The 22,249-nt window shown below is 38.0% G+C and overlaps 2 protein-coding genes across 3 annotated transcripts; both read right to left on the bottom strand.

Annotated features, from left to right (window-relative positions):
• Positions 1–15,177: 15,177 nt before the first annotated feature.
• Positions 15,178–17,922, bottom strand: LOC112200728 (rust resistance kinase Lr10). Its single transcript, XM_024341734.2, has 2 exons — positions 16,685–17,922; positions 15,178–16,571 (listed from the first exon to the last, which is right to left on the bottom strand). The coding sequence occupies exons 1-2, from the start codon at positions 16,746–16,748 to the stop codon at positions 15,400–15,402; spliced, it is 1,236 nt and encodes a 411-aa protein (XP_024197502.1). The 5' UTR covers positions 16,749–17,922; the 3' UTR covers positions 15,178–15,399.
• Positions 17,923–18,040: 118 nt separating this feature from the next.
• LOC112200729 lies at positions 18,041–21,469 on the bottom strand. 2 transcript variants are annotated; one of them, XM_040519070.1, is made up of 4 exons: positions 20,990–21,469; positions 20,595–20,692; positions 18,503–18,572; positions 18,041–18,415 (listed from the first exon to the last, which is right to left on the bottom strand). In XM_040519070.1, the coding sequence occupies exons 1-3, from the start codon at positions 21,249–21,251 to the stop codon at positions 18,519–18,521; spliced, it is 414 nt and encodes a 137-aa protein (XP_040375004.1). In that variant the 5' UTR covers positions 21,252–21,469; the 3' UTR covers positions 18,041–18,415; positions 18,503–18,518. The 2 variants fall into 2 exon arrangements, with proteins under 2 accessions (XP_040375004.1, XP_024197503.1); XM_024341735.2 differs by having other exon boundaries at positions 18,041–18,398; positions 20,990–21,466.
• Positions 21,470–22,249: the final 780 nt, after the last annotated feature.

The raw sequence follows: 22,249 nt of genomic DNA, 5'->3' as shown, positions 1-22,249 counted from the left end.
CCCGTCCCCATTGGAGATCAAGTCCCCGTACCCGCCCCAATCCCCGTTAACAATATTACTAATTTATTATATAAAAATTCATTCAAATAATTATCGATTGTAAACTATGAAGTTAAAATCAAACATCAACATAAAATAATTTTTTTATTTCAATCAAACAAAAACAAATATAAGTCTCGCTTCAAAATAAAAAAATAAAAGTTTGCATTCGACAAAAAAATTCCACAATCAACTGCTTAGTGTAACCTAACAACTTACTCATTCATTCAAACAAGGTGAATTGAATAATATCAAAAATATATTGACAGAATTTAAATATTGACAAAAGGATGAAGTTTACATAGATATATATATTTATAAATAATATCAAAAAATATACATATATATATATATATATATTTTAGATAATTCTTATTGGGTGGGTATGGGGATGGGGATCAAAATACCATCCCCACCCCGTACCCGATTTCAGAATTCGAATACTGGGGATCCCCAACCCTGTTACCCGATTTCCCCCAAATTTCTCCCCATTAGGGTCGAATACCCGTTGGGTACCCTACCCTATGGGGATTATTGCCATCCCTATCCAAGAACTACAGGCACAGATAGTGTTGGCTAGAAGGGTTTGGAAATGGTTGACAACTCAATAACTGATGAAGTTTAACATTGACCTCCGACATTTTGTACACTTCAAATTTGCTTGAATACATGTATAGTAAAACCTCCTTAAATGATTGAATCGATAAATTAATAATACCGAGTAAATAATAAATTTCTCTAGTCCCAACTCAGGTGAGTGTAGCCCAGTACCATTTGGTCTAGTGGCATAGTCTCCCCTTCGTAAATAGGAGGTTGTGAGTTCGACTCACGAAATGTATTTACTTGATCCAAAAAAAAAAAAAAACTCTCAGGCGAGTGTACTAAAATACTAACCTAGCTAAATGCAAAACATAATAAATTTTCTAGACATCATTTAGGACCCAGAAAATATATAAATTAATAATTAATGAAATAGTATGTTAACATTTCTCATACATCAACTATTTTTATCCCTCTAAGGACTCATGTTATCACTTTGATGACTAATATTACTATTTTCAGGACTCATATGATACACTAAGAAAATTTACCACTTTGAGGACTAATATTACTATTTTGAGGACTCATGTGGTAACCAAGAAAATTTACCACTTTAAGGACTCATGTTACTACTTTGAGAACTAATATTACTATTTTGATGACTCATTTTATTACTTTTAAGGCAATTGTATGCATGTCTTACGTTAACATATTATAGAATTTTCCATATAAAAGAAACATCATCTAAAATTATTAATAATCCACGAAATACATAAAAGAAAAAGTATATAGAAATTCCTAATACATATTAAGAAACTTTTAACCATTTTCATTTTCTCAGTTTAGCTATTTCTAAAAATTAATATGCTTTTCCTTGTATGTAAACCAAATTAAACATCAGACTTAATTTTTTGGAATGCATACATCATATTTGGTATATATTTTTTTTTGTTCATTTTGTAATAAGTAGTTATTCAAGGTTATTATTGCTTAAAATGCCCTTTTTAGAGAAACAATTGGTAGAACACAACTATCATCTGAATCATGATCGTCTTTGTTAGACATATTCATTACCTCTTCAATAATCTCTTCATCAGTAGACGATCCTTTTTTTTTTTTTTTTTTGAATAAATGACTGATACGGCTACACTCAATCCATGATTAATAAAACTATAAAATACAAGGGGTGACATTGAGCCTAAACCCCTTATTACAATAAGCATCTAGAGAACGTCCTCAAATGATATCAAGAGTCACTACCAAATAACAACCAGGCACAAACTAGCAAAGAGTCCTCTACTGGTTACTCTATTTGCTTTAACATAGCGGTGACATAATGGAAAGATAACTCAATTACAACGTAGCATAATTACCATAAGCACAGTTTTGCTACTATGTTACTGGCGGAGGATAAATCTGATGACATTTAGCTTTATACCCTGCCACTAGGCGATACCGACCATTTGATGAAGCAAGGAAGCCACCACTTACCCAAAGAAGACAAGACACTTTGAGTGCACACACAGGCATATACATACCGCGACTAGCCCTATGTAGCAAATGTAGGGACTTATTACTAGGAAAAAGAGCGGAGCAGAACTAAACAACATAAATAAGCAAAAATTTTAAATAAAATAAAACTAAAGGCTAGGTCCTATAATTGAACCCAACCCAACCCAACCTCCAGCCCATATTAGGCCCACCTGCAATATCCAATCCCAAAAGGCCCAGGCCGCAGAGGACTCATATCCTTCCCTCTCATCCCAAGATAGCATATGCATTCACGCGCCAGCCAACCACCATATCCGTTACCCCACCCTCGTTGTCATGCCTCCACCACCAATGCGCCTTCATCGGTGTCAGACCAGCTGCAGGTCGTCCTATTCCCCACCTCATACTAGACAGAAAAAGGTAGATCTGCATCAGGATTCAATGCAGTACGTCATACCTACACCACCGACAACCATCCCTTGAAATCGCCAGAAGTAGGTGATTTTATCAATGTTGAAAATAATTTGAATAGACGTAAACTAATTAAACTAGACTAAGTTGTGTAATTCATTTTTTTTTATAAGTGAGCTATTCAATTGAACTAGAAAAAACATAGATATCTTTCTAAATTAATAAATATTCATTTATTGATAAATTGATTGATGAGACATGCTCCGGATTTCACTATGAAATTCAAATGACCCTACGCGCGGGGCCCATCTTATGAGAAATTATACCGAAAATTAGGCAAAATTACCCCTAAAAGTGGACTATCTAAACCTGCAAGATAAACTCAAGACTTCTAATATTCAACCCAGCCCCAAATCTTCCGAAGCCTACCTGCTACCTATAATAACAATCAATCTCTAACTAATTTACATTGGGTCAGAGCCCCTCAAAACTCAATCATAAAAATACATATCATAACACACAATCATTGTATACATATTTCTAATTTACAATTATAACGGTCACCAGTTCACCTCAATAGTCATTAGGCTCAAGATAGAAATGGTCACACACTTATCAACCACAAGGATCTCTTATCATAACATACATATCTCAACTCAACCATCATGACAACCACCAGTCCATCCCCTCTCTCCTGGTGCCTCAACATCACCTACGGCCACCAATTCATCCCCTCTCTTCTGGTGCCTCGACAACAACAGTGACCACCAGTACATCTCCTCTCTTTTGGTGCCATATCCTCAATAATGGCGACCAGTACATCCCCTCTCTCCTGGTGTCACAAACTGAGACCACTAGTCCATCCCCTCTCTCCTAGTGTCTCCAACAACTCATCACATTTAATCAAATACGTACTAACAAACAGGACTCACAAACATAAAATACCCCAATCATCAATTATATTAGGGGTTTTTCCCGTATACCCGAAAAGCCTCTGTATTTTTCCCAACTGCCCAACACTTTTTGTATTACACTGTTGTTGACAGAAAAGACTCACAAGGATGGTTTTTTCAAACAAATGCCTTTTGTATCCTATGTTGACCTTAGGATTCTTCTACAGTTCTATTCAACAAAAAGGAGCAGTATTTAAAACTTCAAAACAAAAACAAGACAGCCTTCAACATGCCACATTTCGCCTAACGACCTCTTGTCTAAGCGGCTACTCACAGGGTGGAATCACTACTGCTTGTCCTAATTTTTTCTGTTTTAAAACTGATTCTTTCAGGTGAACAATAAAGTTTTAGAACCCTAGATTTCCATGGGATGCATGCATTTAAATAGTAAAACTATAAATGACAAATAGCATGATAGAAATGAACTGATAAAAACTATATTGGTTAAAGAAGTGGGTGAACAACCATCTGAATTTATTCAAATATACATATAATTAAAACATTCAGAGCCTCATTCTCAGGTAAACAGCAAAAGCTGTTTAACTATCCATAAGAATGAAAACAGGTACTTACTTGATGAAAGCACACTACTTCACACCTAGACAGAAGCACACTGCTATACTATTTGAGAGAAGACTCTTCTGCTCTATTTTCTAAACTGATATGAGAATTATTTGATGTTTTCTCGAATACCTTCTAAGAGAAGCTAAAGCTCCTTATATAGGGAGCGGAACTCAAATTACAATTCAAAACCTAAAAATGTACAGAACAACTCCGTGAGCTCCTGCTTTTCTGAGTGCTCCTGCTGGTGGAGGTCGGTCAGGGAAAAGTAAAAGGTGAGAAGTGAAGTGTTTTTTACTTGTCCTTTTCCTTTTTGAAAAGAAAAAAAGCAAAAGTAGCTTTAGAAAAGTCTAAAAGTCTACAGTTGCTATTTTGGTGCTGATTCTTCACCTGTAACTTCACATGTTCTCGTCTGTTTCAGAATGGTGGCCAAAGACAAAGGAGTTGTTGTCTGCCTGGGCCATGCGAGTTGTTGTTGCGTTGTCCTCGACGTCTGTATCAACATACATTTTATAGTGGTTGTCATTTTCAAGTCTTTCCACCCAGTGCATGCATGCCATTATCGAGTCTATCTCTTTTCTGGTGAGAGATAGGAACAGGTCACTGCTGACTACGTCAGGATGATCGTAAGCAGTGATAATAATCTTCTTTCCTGCTGCCAGGAAGGTATTGCTGATATCTTCAGAGATGATCTTCTTAATGTATTCCAGGGCCATGGTCTTCATCCAGGGAATGCTTGAATTTGTTTGACCATTGTACCCTACACAGGCTGGTTGAAGATATTTCCTTGGGATTATTCTCACATAATGATATGGAGAAATATATTCAACTTCACCGTTTGCCTTCTGGATCCATTCTGGATGAGTGGATCTGAACTTCAGACGAAGCATACAGTCATTTTTTCTGATGTTCTTGACTGTGTTGACAATGATAGGCGGCAAACCCTTTAGATCATCATTAGTTTTAGTCCATAGATTATGGACAAAACCATTTTCAACAAGCCAAAGCTTGTGTTCTTGGGGATGTTCACTCTGAATATTTACCAGGTATCTTCCAACGTATGGTCCTGCGACGATGAAGAGGGTTGGAGGAATTTGGTCTTCTGAATTGTGACTTCCTATCAGACTGTGGAATTCATGCCAGTCTGATTCATTGAGTGCCATGATTGGAACCTTAGCACTTTCTGGGCTTTCTAGGAAGTGAATTTTTTTCTTTCCTTACAGCACTCTGCTGTGTATGAAGCTCGTCAGATTGTGGTCTACCATTTTCATATAGCTCTTCAGTTAATGCAAATAGGGCTGGGAACATTAGACCACTGCTTCTTTCTTGAAAGGAAAATAAGAGATTATCCAGGATTGCCTTATGGTGATAAGCTAATCTCCTGCCAGTTCTGAACACAGGAGAATCAAAAGTTCTTAATTCATAATTAAAAATATTTATAACTCCACTTGGAGTTGGTCTGCTTTTTGGCAAAGCAGCAGCCATCAACGGTATTGATGAGCCTTTACCGTCTGCCGTTTGAGACGGGCTAGCCAATCCTTTACCCTGGGATTGATCAGTTGAGGCCAAGCCTTTCAAGCTTAGCAGAAACCTTTTAAGGATTTTTTCTTTGGGATCCTCTTCAGGTTCAGGTTCTTTCCCAGTTCTTCTGCTTCTAGGATTGCGACCTTCATCGTCTTCTCTTTGGCTGAACATTGCCATTTCCCTGGTCAATGCGTCTGGAAGATAGTTCTTGTTTCCTGCAATTAATTCAACAGTATAATCATATTGGTTAAGAAACAATTGCCAGTTGGCTAATCTTCCTCTATCAGCAGCTTTATCAAGTTTAAAATTTTTAAAATTCTTTACTCTAGCACAATCGGTGCGGACAGTAAAGGTTTTTCCAAGATAAGCTGGAGAATTTAAAAAAAAAATTTTGACAGCCAAAATTTCTTTTTCCCCTGTGGGATAATTCAGTTCTGCAGGGCTGAACTTGCCACTACAAAATTTGCAGATCCCTTCAATGTTAGTCCCAGGTGCTCTCGCTAGAACTACACCGAACCAGTAATTATCACTCGCATCTGTCTGGAGGATAATTTCATCATTTTCCTCTGGTTGCTGTAGAGGAGGGAGGTTTTTGCAGAGATTTTTTATTTGTTTCACAATCTTTTCATCATCTTCTGTGAAGTTCCATTTTCTTTTGGAACTTGTCTTAGGAGATAACATTGCTGTTAACCCTGAGATTCTAGGGATGAAGTCTCTCCCATAATTTATGACACCAAGGAATCTCTCTAGACTCTTAGCATCAAGGATTCTGTCTGGAAACTTCCAGATCTTTTCAAGAATATGTGGTTGGAGTTTTATCAATCCATTCTTGATGTTTATTCCTAGGAAATCAACTTTATCGAGGATAAAGAAGATTTTCTTTTCACCTAGGATGATTCCATGCTGAACTATCAGCTTTACTACCTCATGGAGATGTTTCATGTGTTCTTCTCTGTTTTTGGAGAAGACCAGAATGTCATCTATGTAGACGACGCAGAACTCCGCAACATGTTTGAAGATGTTGTCCATCTTTCTCTGGAAGATTGAGGGAGCTTGCTTTAGACCAAAAGGCATTACCAGCCATTCGTAATGACCTTGTGGCGTTCCAAATGCAGTGAGAGGAATACTCTAAGGATGCATCTTGACCTGCCAGAAACCCGACTTTGCATCGAATTTCGAAAAGACTTTAGCTCCTCTGAGTTGGTTAATCAAGACTCTTACTTGAGCAATTTGATAACCGTCTTTGACAGTCTTCTTGTTGACATCTCTGTAGTCAATCACCATTCTAGCTTTTCCTCGTAGATTTTCTACATGATTTCTCACGTAGAATGCTGGAGCATGATGAGGGCTAGTGGAAGGTTGAATTAATCTCTTGTTCAGGAGATCTTCAATATCATTTCTGAATTCTTTTTGATCTTCCTCTTTGTACTGAGGAATGGCTTTGACATGACAGATGGCATTCATGTCATGTAATCTCAATTCACAGACCACTGGGTCTTTTTCCCAAAACTTCTGAGGATCTACATCGATATTCTACTCGAGTAGTTTCTTGATTTTTTCAAGAGTGGGAATTTTCTGAGACTCAAGCTTGTTCTGAAAGTGCTTGAGGTTATGCTCATGGATGAAACTAGCTTCTTCATCTTCACTAGTTTCTTCTTCTTCTTCTTCTTCAGAAGATTCTTCAACAAGTAATTCTTCTTGTTGTTTGATCTGGAGTATGGGCTCGAATTTTGGTTTGTAGGGGGTAAGATCACCACTATTCTGTTGCGATCTCTAATACTGAGTAGTAAAACTAGGACCTACTACACTTTTAGCTTGTGTGAGTCGTTCTGCCCAGCACACTCGTTCTCCTTTTCTGAAGCCTATCGCTTCTTCATCCTGAATGAATCGTTGTTGGAGAATAAAATCATTTCCCAAAAAGAAATCAGATCCTTGGCCTTCAGATTGCCAAACATTCTGGATGATAAATGTTCCTCCACCAATGGTGATATGAACATTTTTTGCTACTTGCTTCATGGTGAGATGGCTTCCATCAAATGTAACACCAGTAGCTGATTTCTTCTTATCTTCTTTCCAGAGTTCATCTGGAATTGCAAAATCTCTTTGCAACAGTAAATCCCGATCCATTATCTACAAAGGTATGTAGATGATATTTTTTATGATCAGGGAGTTTTAGCCCAATCTCTATGTAGTTGCTGTATCTACTAGTAGAGACGACCTTCGATTGTTGAAGCTCATTTTCCTGAGCTTGTTCCTTTAGAATGAATGGTTTACATTCTTCTGGAACAATTTCTGGTGTTTCAACCAGTTCAACATCTTCATCGATTTTTTCTTCACCGATGATTTCTTCCTTTATTTCTGAGGAGGATGGTTCCATGGTTTCCTGGAACAGAGTTTCTACTTCTTTCGCCTTTTGCTCAGCGAAGTACTCTTCATATTCTTGTTCAACCAATTGGCTTACAAGGCCATTCTTGGTTTTCCTTCTTGCTTCAGCTAGGAAGCATTCTTTGTGATAAGTCTTCTTAGACTCTTCACAAAACATTTGGAGACCATTCTTTTCGTGACATAGGCAGTAGTCACAAACGAATGTACCAGGGTTCACCTGATAAGAAGACATGAAAGATTATGTCTTGCTTTCATCCCAGTTTTTGATTCTCAAAACATTCATTTGTCTGGATTCGAAGTACTCTACTTCAAAATCTATCTCAGACTCAGATGAAGTTTCTTCTTCAGACCAGGCAGAATAAACTGACCTGTCGTCATCTTCATCATCAGAATAGACTATCTCATAGCCTTTCATGTTTGCAGTTTCTACTATTTGCTCATATTCTTCAAAGAGAGCTTTAGTAGATCTTTTACCCTTTTCCGGGCATTCATTGGCATAGTGCCCTTCAGTTTTACATAACCAACATCTGCAAGCTTTCTTGCTTGGTTGTTTATGCTGATGAGTATTCTTCTTTTTCTTGAAGAATTTCTTTTTAGGATCTTCATCCTGCTGCTTCTTATAATTGGAACTTCTCTTGAATTTCTAATCTCTTTTCTGATTACTCTTTTTGAATTTTTTAGAGTAATATTTCTTTTTTCTGTGGAACTTGGAGTCATGACATCCCCAGTTGGTTGGCATGTCCAGTATTCCATAGTAGAAATTCTCAACTCCTTTGAGTTGTTTCTTGGCCATCTTAGCTCTAAGATTGGCTTTGCATTGCTCCTTCAGTAATTGCCGGATTCTATCGGCAATTCCTCCAACTGAAAATCTTTCAATTGGTTTTTCAGCTATGCTTTCTCTCACAGCTGTTCTCTATGGTTCAGGAAGTTTTCTGTGCAACAGATTAACTAGATTAGTATTCTCTAGTTCACCAATTGTACAGTAATATTCTTGAAACTCATTTAAGTATTCTTCGAAATATCTCATGTCACAGATCTTGAGAGCATAGATATTCGACTTTGCCGTTTCTTTGGCTTTTTCACTCAGATTTGAAAGATCTCCACAGAACTGATCGTACAGGGGTACTGCAAAATCATACGGAGACTTTGAATTTTTGATCTCTTCAAGCCAGTCTCTTCCTCTGGCAATTTCTTTGAAGGATAGGTAGTACTTTTTTGCCACTCCAGTAAGAGTAGTTTCATAGTATACCTGCAAATCTGGTGCTTCAAAGTTGCCAAGGGTCAGTGCAGAAGCCATCATCAGGCTATCTACCCATTGGTCAATGGTTTTTCTTTTGTGTAGACTCTTGTCTAGATTTAACCAGATGCCATAGTTCGTGATAGGAACTCTAGGCAGATTGTCCTCTGGGACAAATCTTTGGGAATTTCTTTCCCCTTTTTTACCCGTGGGGGTTTTCTGTAATGGGAGTTTTACTTTCCCTTTTTCTCTACTAATGAAAGTTCTGGAGCTCTCTCCATCTTCCATTTCAAGATCTTGATAAGGAAAGACTTTTCTCATCTTTCTGATTTTGAACTCTTTCATTTCTTCGATTAGTTTTTCTAATCGTTCAGGACTTTCACAATTCTCAGCTTCTTTATAAAGATCATCGAGTCTCTCAGCGCTGAGCATGTGGACTGGTCTATTTAGATCAGCTTCCAGATCTTCTTCTGATATTGGCTCTTCCATGGTGGGTTTTGTACCACTGACACTAGCTTCTCTAGTGCTGTAGCTTCTTCTCAGAAGGTTGTTGTTTATCCTGAAATTTTCAGGACAGACATCACTTTTCCTGTGATTGTCGAAGTTGAGGCTGATTTCTCCAGTTTTTCTACTCTCGTAGATTTTTGCTTTTGCACTTTCTGCTGGTAGCTTCGGACCGGATAATTTCCATTCAATAGGAAAAGTTACTTCATTCCAAGCAACCTTATGAATCTGTTGTGAATGGTTCTTCTAGCTGGTGAGGAATCCAGTAGTGAGACCAGGGATGTTGGAGATCCGTGTCTTCGGCTCTACTATGGTGCTCATCAGTTTATAGTATATTCGGTATACTATCGCCAATTCTTGCATATCATTTTTCATTGATATGCCATCTGTCTTGACTCTTAGTCGGAGACAGTGGGCTGCATCCTTCAGGCTGGTTGAGAAGTTGGGGAAGCAGTTGAAATATGCCACTTGATTGCACAGTGATGCTTCTAGAGTCCCCAGCAAACTAGCTTGAAAGTCTGTCAGTTTGTTGTCTTGTAGAACACATAGGACTGAACAGTTGATGCCTTCTCTTGCCAAAAGCTTTATGCCGACTTGGACTGCTCCAATGTGCATAAATTGATACTTCTTTGCTTGTGCTCTGGCAACTTCAGCTGGAGTGATCATCAAGAGATCTGTCTCTCCTGCTGTTGAGGGGGTTGTGAATTCAAGTAATTTGAAATGATGGCTGTCCATCAGGTCAAATGTTCCCCTTTTGTAGATCTGTTTGAAATCTAGCTTTGGAATTGAGGCGTTTTTTACCTCATGCTCGATTTCATTGTATTCAAATTCTTCAGAATTCAGGAGTTGTACTCCTTTCTTTTTCCCGAAGATGCTCATCATCTTGACATCTCGAGTATCTTTCGGCTTTTCATACCGAATACTAGTAGAACTAGTTGATGGTTCCAGAAAAATCATGTTTGGAACAAGATTTGAATCTGGTTTCTCTAATGGTTTGAACCCATTAGCTTTCTTTTTTACTGTAGGCACTTTCTTGTCCTTCAGTATATTTTTCATAGATTCCAGCGTTTTTTGCTGTTCATTGATTTTTCTACTAACACTCGTTAGCTTTTCTTCTTCCGTTTTTGGAAGTTCCTTGATATAATCCAGTTTGTTTTCCAATCTTTCCAATTGGTGGATTATAGCAGGTAATTGTTCTAGATGAGTTTGACATCTAGATAATTCTAGTAACAGCTTCTGATATTTCTCATCAGAAGATTTTAGTAAAGAATTTATTTTCTCTAATAATAATTCTGACATTGTCCCCATTAAGGAGGGGTTCTCCTTTGAGCTATTTTATAAGCTCTGATACCAGTGGAGTGCGGATCTAACCAATGCTCAAATAATCAAGAGGTTTTTGTTCCTCTTCCAGAACATATAGGAGATTATCTATCTCTTCTTCTATTTTATAGATTCTAGTCTGAAGTCTATAAATGATATCCCAATAGTTGGGAGAATCTCTATTAAGGCTATTTCTATAAGCTTTCAGTTTTCTCAATTTTTCTCTCTCTTTTTGCAACTCTTTGCTAGTATTTTTGCAGATAGCAATCAACTCAAGTCTGTCTACAATCGAAATTATGAATAGTAAATCGTACTGTTTACCTTTGAGATTAGAGGATGACTGTTAACTCTGCATATATATTCAAATAAAACTCTGATGGGCCCACCACGTTTCTAAAACCTTTAAATAATAAAATAGACAGTAAAGAGATCACAATAAACAAACTATGCATATGCAGACTCTCTAAGAGGGTATTGATGGAAGAAAACTTGACAAGATGGGTAGGTAAGAAAGAAATAGAGAAAAATTTGTGTAAGGGGGAACAAAAATAAGACACTGGGGTGTATGAGAAGTATTCTCAAGGATTTGGGGTGTATGAGCATTAACCCATTATATTATTCATAATCACCCAATACTGAAAATCCATAATCATAACCAAAATTCAATCCAAAGCATTTATTTCAATCACAACCAAGCACAAATCTGATATTATCATCAGAAAGCCATAAATCACATATAAAACAAAAATCTAAACTATTTATTGGAAATCATAATTAACACTCAAATCCAACACTCTTGTCGGATATAAAATGACATTCAACTACATCATAATTCATAAATCAAAATAATCAACTAATATTCAATTTCCGAAACCCTTTATTAATAACTTGTCGGGGATCCGAAATCCCGTGGGAATCAACTCAAACTTCAAGGGTTTACCCAACTTACTTATTCTAACTTCCTAATGAAATATTACAACAATCTAACGATCAGATTAACATGAATTTGCACATGAATTCTTGAAACTACAAAAATTCCTATCGATCCCAAAGTTCAACGTGAACTTACCAAATTGTATCCACACGCTCGTAATATTAAGCTCTAACCACTATCTCAACCCTCGATTCGGATAGCAAGACCTATGCCAAAATGATCAATGCAGCAAGCCGAACAACTCTTTCAACTACAAAGTCATATTTTGAACGAAAGTGCCGGATTTACCTTGGAAATTTCGGGAATCCATAATTCTGAAACCTCGATTCATCCTCCTCACTGCAAATCGATCAAGTTGTTTGGAGGGATTGATCAGCTTTGAACAAGCTTCAAAACCCTGGTCGTTTCGTCGCAGAGGTGGCAGGAGGAGGACATTCAACCGGATCAGTTTTCACGGGTCTGAACGAGTTTCTAGGCCTCAAATCTTGGTATAAACTACAAATCAATCCAAATGAAGATGATGGATCGATGGAGGAAGGATGGGTGCTCCTTTTCGTACATGTAGCGAGTCCAGCGACAGCTGAACGGTAGAGAACCCACCGGGTTTCGGTCCCGGGTCGAGTCAGCCCAATCAGCTATCTCTCTCTCTCTCTCTCTCTCTCTCTCTCTCTCTCTCTCTCTCTCTCTCTCTCTCTCTCTCTCTCTCTCTCTCTCTCTCTCTCTCTCTCTCTCTCTCACATAAGGTATATGGCCCGAGAAAAAGGAAGGGTCCCCGTCCCCCACGCTAGGGTTCCCTCCTTATATAGTTATGATTGTAAAATGTCAGTATATATTGCCCCTATAATAGGTCTCTAAAAACTTCGACGAAATAATTCAATTTTCGTAGACCGTATATCATACGAACTCTAATTTTGACGTGCTGCATATCCACGAACTCAGTTTCACGTGCTCTACATCTTTCATGAAGAAAGTTTTCTCAAAAAATGAACCGAAGAAAAGTCAACTTTGGAGTTCCCCCTAAATGTGTGAAATGAAAGTAAAAGTAAAAATTTTGATCGGTTACCGTCCAATGTCCAGTAAACCGATAAATCTAGGTATGAGACTTAACATTAATAAATTATCCATTTCGGAGCTTCTTCCACCCACCTAGGTGGGTGCTCACCTGGGGTCGTCAACGTTGCGTGCAATACACGCGCTGTTAGGATCTACTAGGTCAAAAAACGTCTACATCGGTAAAACTGATTGTTACTGCCCTTGCACGCGATATCAGGAAGCGTTTTTTCACTATTTCAGGTGGTTTCTTGCTGGAGTTCGAGAAATGAGGATGATGGCTTAAATGATTTGATTCATATGCATGCATGATACAAGGGCGAGTATTTGAAGAAGATGGGCCAATGTTTAAGAGGTAAATATGATGGAATTGGTCTGTGATTCAATTGGTCTCTAAAAAGATGATGAGCGAATCAGAGATTTGGAGTAAGTTTTTGATGTGGGTTCTTCAGCAAATTGGGTTTTGGTTACTGGGTTTGTTGTAGTTTATGGTTTTGTGTTATTTATGTTACTAAAGATAATATCTATAGCAATGTTTTAAAAGGCTGAGGCGTAGCCGGGAGAGCCTTAGCAAGGCGCTTGCCTTGAGGCGTAAGGCGTAAGCCTTATGTATAAACTAGCTATATTATGTATAAAACTAATCATGTTCTATATATAAGTATTGTAACTAAAAAAACATTATAAATTGGACAACATTCTTCTCCCCCACCTCTTCCACAATGCTATCCAAGTAATTTAGCCAACACTACACAAATTCAAAACTTATATCAATTTAAAGTAAGAGCAAGACAACTAGATACACAATGCCAATGATAATATATGATTCAAGTTAATTATATGTTCTTATTATAGAAATAAAGAAATTGCTACGTGTATGATTCAAGTTAATTATTGGTGATGCCATCCATCCTCATTCATACAACTGGCTGTGCTAGCTATATCCTATTCATATGATGCAGATTGCAGAGAAAATAATAAACTATAACTTAGCAAAACAACTACAAACTGTGTTCAAAATAATCCCACAAGTAATACCCGATAGCAGAGGAGTGAACAAAACTGACGCCAGCACAAGCAAATTCTTCAGGAAACTGACGCTAGCCCAACCAGTTCCAAGCAACACTGCAACACCACCTTCTTTTTCTTCGATTCATGACCTTCAAACTGTGCAAGTCGGCCGAGACCGAGAATGAATATATAGAAGTTTAATTAAAACAAATTAATACAGCCATGAGGGATCGAAAGGAAGCTAGAACAAGAACAACTACAAACCATGAGCAGATCAGAAGTGCAGAACAACTTCAAACCGTGAGCAGAAGCTGCACAAAAAAAAAAAAAAAAAAAAACCCTGGGTGTTCGCCTTTCACGCCTGAATCAACGCCTTCCACGCTTTTCACGCCTGAATCAGCGCCTTTTACGCCTCTACGCCTCAGCAGCAAAACACACTCACTTTCTTCACCGCCTCACGCTTTTTTAGCCTCAAGGCGCGCCTCATTTTAATACACTGATCTCTAGTGTTTGCAGGGATTCTGGGAATCTGGTTTGGGTGAGGAGTAAGGAGGGAGATGGAACCCGGGATTTTGTTGATTCTTCTTCGACCTCCTCAAGAAGTAGAACCTGGGTTTTCAATCTTAATTCAATCTGCCCGTCTACAACACAATTGCCATACAAGGGAAAAACCCTGCCCTTTTTATCATCTGTTCACTTGTAAAATTTGATTGAACATGTAGCTCTATACAGAAATCCAACCGAACTCGACAACTCCAACTTCTCCGATCCTGGAGGAGATGACAATTGAGGTTTTGAGGACCTCTTCGTCTATTTCACTCCATCAACCTGATTTTTACCAGGTTGACTCGAGAGTTTTTGGCCAACATTGTTCCAAGCGCTGACAGAAGCCGTCTTTCTTAACTAACGATCCATCGATGGCTCAGACTGTGTAGTCGCCTAAGGAAAGCAGATCTCTTGACAGCTCATCGGGGTGACGACCCACCTGGGTGGGTAGAAGAATTTTCTGTTTTACTGTACTCTTAAACGTAGATACCCTTTGGCCAACTCCCACTTACACCAGCAAATGTTGTTGCGGGTTTGAACTTCTGTCATAGAATTTAACGATGATAATACCTCCGATTTTAAATTTAGAAAATGTAATGACGAGTTAATCTCACAAATCCCTTGCAGTAATTATTAGATGCATAGAATTTACATTGCAGCACTTCCTAGAAATTCCAATATTAGTACCAATTAAGAAATGTCATGGAACATAAAAAATAGCAATTTGAATGTTTTACATACCAATGATAACTACTGATTAGCATACTTTGAGGAGCTGTACATCAAAAAAGTGAAAAACATGTGCCTGTGTACGTAACGTACAAGATTGAAAGATATGACATTTTGCAAGAGGGAAAGAAAGAAAATGAGGAAGGCAGCTACTTCAGCCTGCTTCACTAGATGGATGCTATTTCAATCTCGTATTTGTTCATGATAGGAGTACCACGCAAGAACCTATATCCAGTTATCGTTTGAGAGGAATCAGTGTCGAACGCACTAGTGCTATATGCTACCATGATAGGAGTGCCCGGCATCAAGTGCTGAAATGGGTTAATTGAAGGTTTTGGAATTTCGAGTGCTCCTTCGAGCATTTTCACCACCACACTCATCAAAGGCCTCAACTCATGCCTATACTGAACACACCATATAGCTACTTTTACCATTCTCTCTGCTATCTCTTTATCTTTCTCCTCTATGCCACAAACTAGCATTAGCTCTCCCAGTTGTCCAGCTTCAAACTTCTTCCATACCCACCTCGGAAACCAGTCTTGACTCTCCGGAAGATTCAGGTCTAGGTTCCTTCTTCTACCTATGATCTCAAATAATAGCATACCAAAGCTGTACACATCACACTTGTGGGTTATAGGAAACCGCAGCCAAACTTCTGGTGCAGCATAACCAGGAGTTCCCCTCCCCCCTGTCATTGTTATATGACTGTTGTCTCTGTTGGACAGCTTCGCCAAGCCAAAATCAGCTACTTTAGGAAAGAAGTTCACATCCAAAAGAATATTTTCAGGCTTTATGTCGTAGTGGACTATTCGCTGCTGGCATTCTTCGTGCAAGTAAGCAATCCCTCTAGCTGTCCCAACCGCAATGTCATGAAGCTTTTCGAATCCTACAATCCTGTTTCCATGGAACAGAAACTTGTCAAGTGAACCATTTGGCATATACTCATAAACAAGTGCTCTGAGGTGTCTCTCAAAGCAGAAACCATGAAGACGAACCAAGTTGAAATGATGAATCCTGCCAAGAGTACTAACCTCCGCCATGAATTGTTCTTCAATTCTCTTGTCAGAGGTACCATTTAGAACCTTGACTGCCACAAGGGTTCCATTACTAAATATTCCTTTATAAACTGCACCAAACCCTCCTGATCCCAGCAAGTTGGTGAAGTTATCAGTTGCAATCCGAAGTTGTTGAGAAGTAAATCTGATGGGCTTCTCTCTTTCCATGTCATTCAGAAATTTGTCCATTGTGAGAGTGAGAAAACTTGGTTTATCAGAAATCCTACTCTGATTCCTTTTCCTGCATACTGCAACCAATAATGTGATCTTCACAAAAACGACTACTGCAAAATACAAGAAAATAATGAAAACCCATCAGCATCCTAAAAGTTATTTTCAAGTATAACTAACCAGTAACTAATAAACCAAGAAGAAAAATAAGAAAAGGAAAACACACCGAATCCCACAAAAATGGCAAGTAATTGTCCACTGCTTGGCGGTGTACTCGAGCAACTCGACATTTAACAGGAGATAGAGTACAGCAGAATAAATAGTTTTCTACAAACTTGCAGATATGTAAGTGTAAGAAATTAGATTACACGCGAAATGGACATTATATTTTCAAGAAGAGGAAGGACAATGCATAAGAAACTCCATCAATTTGACCAATAAGACTACTCTAATAGTATTATGGTATCTTTCGTTATCCCATGAATATTCTTGAAGCAGTGTGGACTTTCCACGATGGCTCAGAAGAAACATGGCCGGCTGTAATATATTCGTTATATAAACATTTATGTGTAAGCCAAAGCATACAATTTTTTCATGGACGTGCTTACAAAGTACAATTGAAAGGAACAGGTACATATGGAGACATTGCAAATGATGTATGGCCTAGTCCATGACAGGTATATTCCAAGGAAAGCTCAGGATGGATTATGGAAACTGGCTGGTAATCCATGTCATCGCGCAATTTTTTTTTTTTTGGGAAAGGGTTTGGAACCTAGCCTAATTAAGAGGCTCAGCTCCACACCCGAATATTAATAATAAAAGAAGGATAATTGTACACCGAGAGGACCATACAACCTTCACCTCAAGTACTAGTACAAGAATTCTCATAGAATATATTCTAGATAATCACAGATCCCTCCTCTAACCAATACTCATCTTAAAAAAAGGAAACCGACAAACTGTGCCAATCCATGTCATTGCACTATTTACTACACTTATTGGATCATCCTAAAGCTTCTTACCACATTTAAAAAATCTTCTGTCATCTAATTACAGCAAACTAAAAAGTTGACTTCTATCTTGGTTTCTGATTGCAACCAAAGGAAACAAGTTTACATCTTGTTTTATTTCTTCTTCTGTCCCGCATTTTCACTATATCTGCATATTTGGTTCTGCAAACGTAATCTCAAACTAAAACAGACGATATTGAAATGATACTTGATGACAAAGAACAAGAATTTCAAACAAAAATATCATCTACCCCCATCAAGTTCCTTACCCAACACCGCCTATATGGATTCGGATTTGGGACCAAACATGAGCATAACCATTTAGCCATTCCACTATCAGAGCCTGTCTAATGCAAAAAATGCAACTCCATTATTGATCTATTGGGTGACTACTGACTAGTATGGTTTAAAATACAGCACCCTGCGCTCTACCCTCAAAAAGGTGAACCATTATTTTGACTCTGCGTCTATGAACACAAGAATAGCCCTAATTTACAGTTGGTAAAAGATAGATTTATTGCTGCTGTGATTATATTTGTGCCAGAATGAGAAACAAGACTGCATGCCAACAAGAAAAAATGATAATCTCTTGAAATCATAACTAGCAAACAATGGCTTCAACAGAAAATACAAATACACCAACAAGCTGAAGGTACAAAATCAATAAACTGAAATACATCAGCTAACTGCTTAAGGAGTGAAAAAAACACAAGTTTGGCTGAAAACTAGAGATTTAAATGATATTACATGGCTTAGAAACTGTTAGACAACCAAACTTAGCCGTTTCAGTAGGCAGAGAATTGCATTAACCAGAGCCCCAGAAGCTGGTTGTACTCTACACATACTCAACTGCATTTCTGCGACTCCATATATACTATAAATATTGTATACTCAGAATAAGAGTTCACGAGCTCTCTCTTGCAGTCAATTCTGCAAATTTACGTAAACTTCCCAATTAAAGAGCTGAAAAATATCTTTGATATAACATGAAATGGAATTTTAAAAAACAAAAAGAAAAAAGAGCATCACGTTACCTGTCAAGAAAGGATGTTATACACTCTGCATTTTGCTAGATACCTCTTGTGCTTTAGCATTGCCCTTTTCCTGCAAGCAGGTAAAGATCAAACCATTAGTTAGGTTTAACAGCATCGAAGATCAAGTAAGCTAAAAACGTTATCATGCTATTCAAGTTAACATTTATCGTTATCATGCTATTCAAGTTAACATTTATCATCCCACTGGGAAGGAACATAGATGCACTATCCATGAAGTTGAAGGTCCCACATCAATCAAGCATTTGTAGTGTTTCATAACATTGGAAAGTCTGTGTGGGATCACCACCTAATTTTAGAAAAATAAATTACACTAATCTACCATTGGGCTAGGGAAGAACTATTTATTTCAGATATTAGGTCCATGAGTGCTCCAAACAAGGGTTTCAGTGAGGCTTTCAATCAAGAAGTGTCCGGTATGGTTCTGACATCAGAGAAAGTCCGTGGAAAAATCCAGGAAAAAATAATCGAAGATGGATTATATACCACTAGCAACAGGGCTACTTTCAAAAGAACATAACTTTTGCTACATTGAACTTAAGCGCACAAGGATAAAGAGAAAATGAGGGAGATGGAGAACAAAAAACAGAGATGGCAGATACTTGTCTAACAAAGTCTCTACTGCAACATTTTCTTTGTTTTTTGAAAAGAAACAGATTTTATTAAAAAGAATATGAATACAGACACAATGGACAAGGACTCCACAAAAAAAAGATGCAGCTAAATCTCAGAAGAAAAGCAACATACTCCAAAGATCCCTCGGGAAACTCCCAAAAGAGAAATTAAAAGTACTGCTAAACTGCTGCTGCTATCCAATCCCTTATAATACAAGAGAAACTACAATGTTTAAACATCTCAGAAACCAAAGCCCAAACAACTGCCCAAAATCATACTCTCTCCCAAAGATCCTCAACCTACCCCTTGATAGACATTAAAATTTCTTTTACTTCTTTCCATCACAACACCCAACAAACTGCAAGGACACCGCCCCCAACAACACTTTGTTTTCCAAAACCAAGACAGTTATGTGTAAACAGTGCAGAAATCTGTGCTGTCGATTCCCAAGTCACCCCAGCATCCCTATATAACTTCTGCCAAAAATGGGAGTCATCTCACATTGATATGATTTGCATTCTCTCCATTCAGTTTGAATAAGAGACACCAGTGATGCTATAAAAAAACCAACATGCATAAACACAAGTTGAAACCTAAATGACCAGAAGTCATGAGACTTTTCCTTCCATTGTCCAATATCATGAGACAGAATGGCTCATTCAGCACTACTTTAGCTCTCATATGATATAGCTATAAATCTTAATATTTCAGATATTTTATATTGGGGTTATCCTTGTATAGACAAGAATGAAGATAGGCTGTTCTTGTAACATACCTTCTGATTTGGTGTTAATTTTACCTTATGATACTCAAATCTGTAAAGTCAGAAGTAAATTCTTGGATACATGAACATTGGTTATCTTTAGCTCAAATACTCTAGGTCAGTCACTACAGAAGTCTTTACCATGGAAAGGGGAATGATTGTCTTTAGCAAAATTCAATGTCCTTTCTTTGCTTATCACCCTTATTGCTGCACCCCTTTTAGTATAAGTTGGACCATACTTCAAGGATTTGTGAGTTACAGTAGGTCAACACTACTATGGCATCCAAAATGCCATTCATACACCAAACTCCAGTAATTGACATATGCCACTGTAAACTTGTAACAGGCCCAGATCCTGCTTCCACATGTGTTCAGCAACTGTTATGTCTTTTAACACAATAGAAAGAATTTAAACATAACCATTCCTTGGCCAGAGGTCTGAAAAGTAGCCTTCAAAAGCAAAAGGTGTATTTGATGGTATGCAATAGGTCTTCGAAAGACGATACGTGTGTTTATATGAGAATGCATAATGAAACGAAAGAAATAGTAGAACCAAGCTGAATTCCTTATCTAGCATATGCAGACTTTGTAATATCTAGAGCTAAATTAACAACAAACAGCTGCTAAACATTCCAACATAAAAAGTGAACTGAAGAGTAAGTAACTACAAGTAACAGAAGCAATTCAACGGCTTACCAATCCCTTGCTCTCATAATAATCATCAAGTGCCCACTGATACTTTGACTGGTTCAACCCAAACCAGCGCGCCAAGTGATCATCCAAACTCGAATGTGCTGCAAAACAAGCAAACAACAACACAAGCTCACTCACTATGTCACTAGCCAATGAAATATCAATGAAGCCATCCCCTAAAACACCAAACCCAAGATTTTACAGGATCTGGAGAAACCACAAACATGGTTTACAAAATCAAATATGTAACTGAACTCTGTTCTCTCTCTTTTTCTTTTTTAACTTTTTCACAACAAATTTTAATCCGGGTTTTCTTTATTTCCAGACCAATCCCTTTTCATCTACTTTCCCAAACATAGCTTAACAAAAAAGCAAAAGCCACGAAAAGCATGCATTACCATTCTGAACTTTCGTGACAGCATTCTTGAAGAACCCAACAACAGAGCCATCGCCGGCGACCGGCTTCACAAACTGCGGAGGCGGCGGCTGGACCGGAGGCAGGACAACTTTCTTGGGAGAATCAAAGATGGGTTGTTGCTGTTGCTGCTGCTGTTGTTCTTCTTCTGGTGGTTTTGGAGTGGAGGGTGGAGTCATGAACACAGTGTAAGGCCCAATCTTGCCGATCTTTGGAGGGGGAGTGGAGTCTCGGTTGATAGCCATCTGGGTGTGTTTGATTTGGAGCAGAAACAAGAGGAAAGTCGTTGGTGGGATCTCTGTGGATTTTGAGTTTCTGGGTTTGGAAGAGAAGAAGAAGAAGAAGAAAGTGGAGTAGATGGGAGGTGAGAGAGTGGAGTACAGATAGAAGAAGTGAAGTACTGCGGACTGCACGCAATCCAATTGGTCAGATCTTTGTCTTTCACTGTTTCCGACTACACTACTCCTTTGTTGGGCTTTTAATGTAAATTTTAATTAATTATATAATAGGAAACACGAAAGGTTCGTTGGAGTGGCGCTGTTATCTACATTCTCCACCTTGTGACAAAGGTCCGTGTATTTAGGGTCACACTACATTTGTCTTCTTTTTTTTCCTTTTTCTCGAATAAGGTATTTATAGAGTTACGTGATTTATACAATGAGCAAAGTAAATTCATGGTAATCTAGATTTTCAGTTAACTTACGACTGACTAGCTATTTTAACAGAAGATAAACAAATGATGAAGGAAGAATTTTAAGAACTGTAAACGAACTATTGTGCATTGAGAATTAAGGTTATTTTACTTTTAAAACTATCACATTAGTAAATGACTTTACAAACCCGACACACTTTTAGTACATACCGTCAATAACAACGTTAATTCTATATTTTTTTTTTTCATTTTTCAAATGTTAAATTAGTATTTTTGTTCTCTCTCTCTCTCTCTGATGCCACTTCGTCCCCAACGTCTTTCCTCTAACCCTTTGTCTCCTCTCTCCCTCTCCCATTTTGCTCTCTCAAATTCATCGTCATTCATCGGTGGCTATTAATCAAGGTTTAGTTATGTATTTCGCTCTCTCAGACCACTATCTTTACAATTCTAGTAAACCTAAATAAACTAAAAGAATTTTGAACTGTATATCCCTAAATGAGATACATGAACATGAAATTCACCGGCGATGCCTTGCTGTTGTCTCTCTAATTGGCGGGGGCACATCGTTCTCGCTGCTTGAGAACAGCTCGA

Source organism: Rosa chinensis, chromosome 4 (assembly GCF_002994745.2).
Source record: "Rosa chinensis cultivar Old Blush chromosome 4, RchiOBHm-V2, whole genome shotgun sequence".
In the NCBI taxonomy this organism is placed as follows: Eukaryota; Viridiplantae; Streptophyta; class Magnoliopsida; order Rosales; family Rosaceae; genus Rosa; species Rosa chinensis.
The sequence above is the reverse complement of the archived record's forward strand: the minus strand, read 5'-3'. Positions and strand labels throughout refer to the sequence as shown.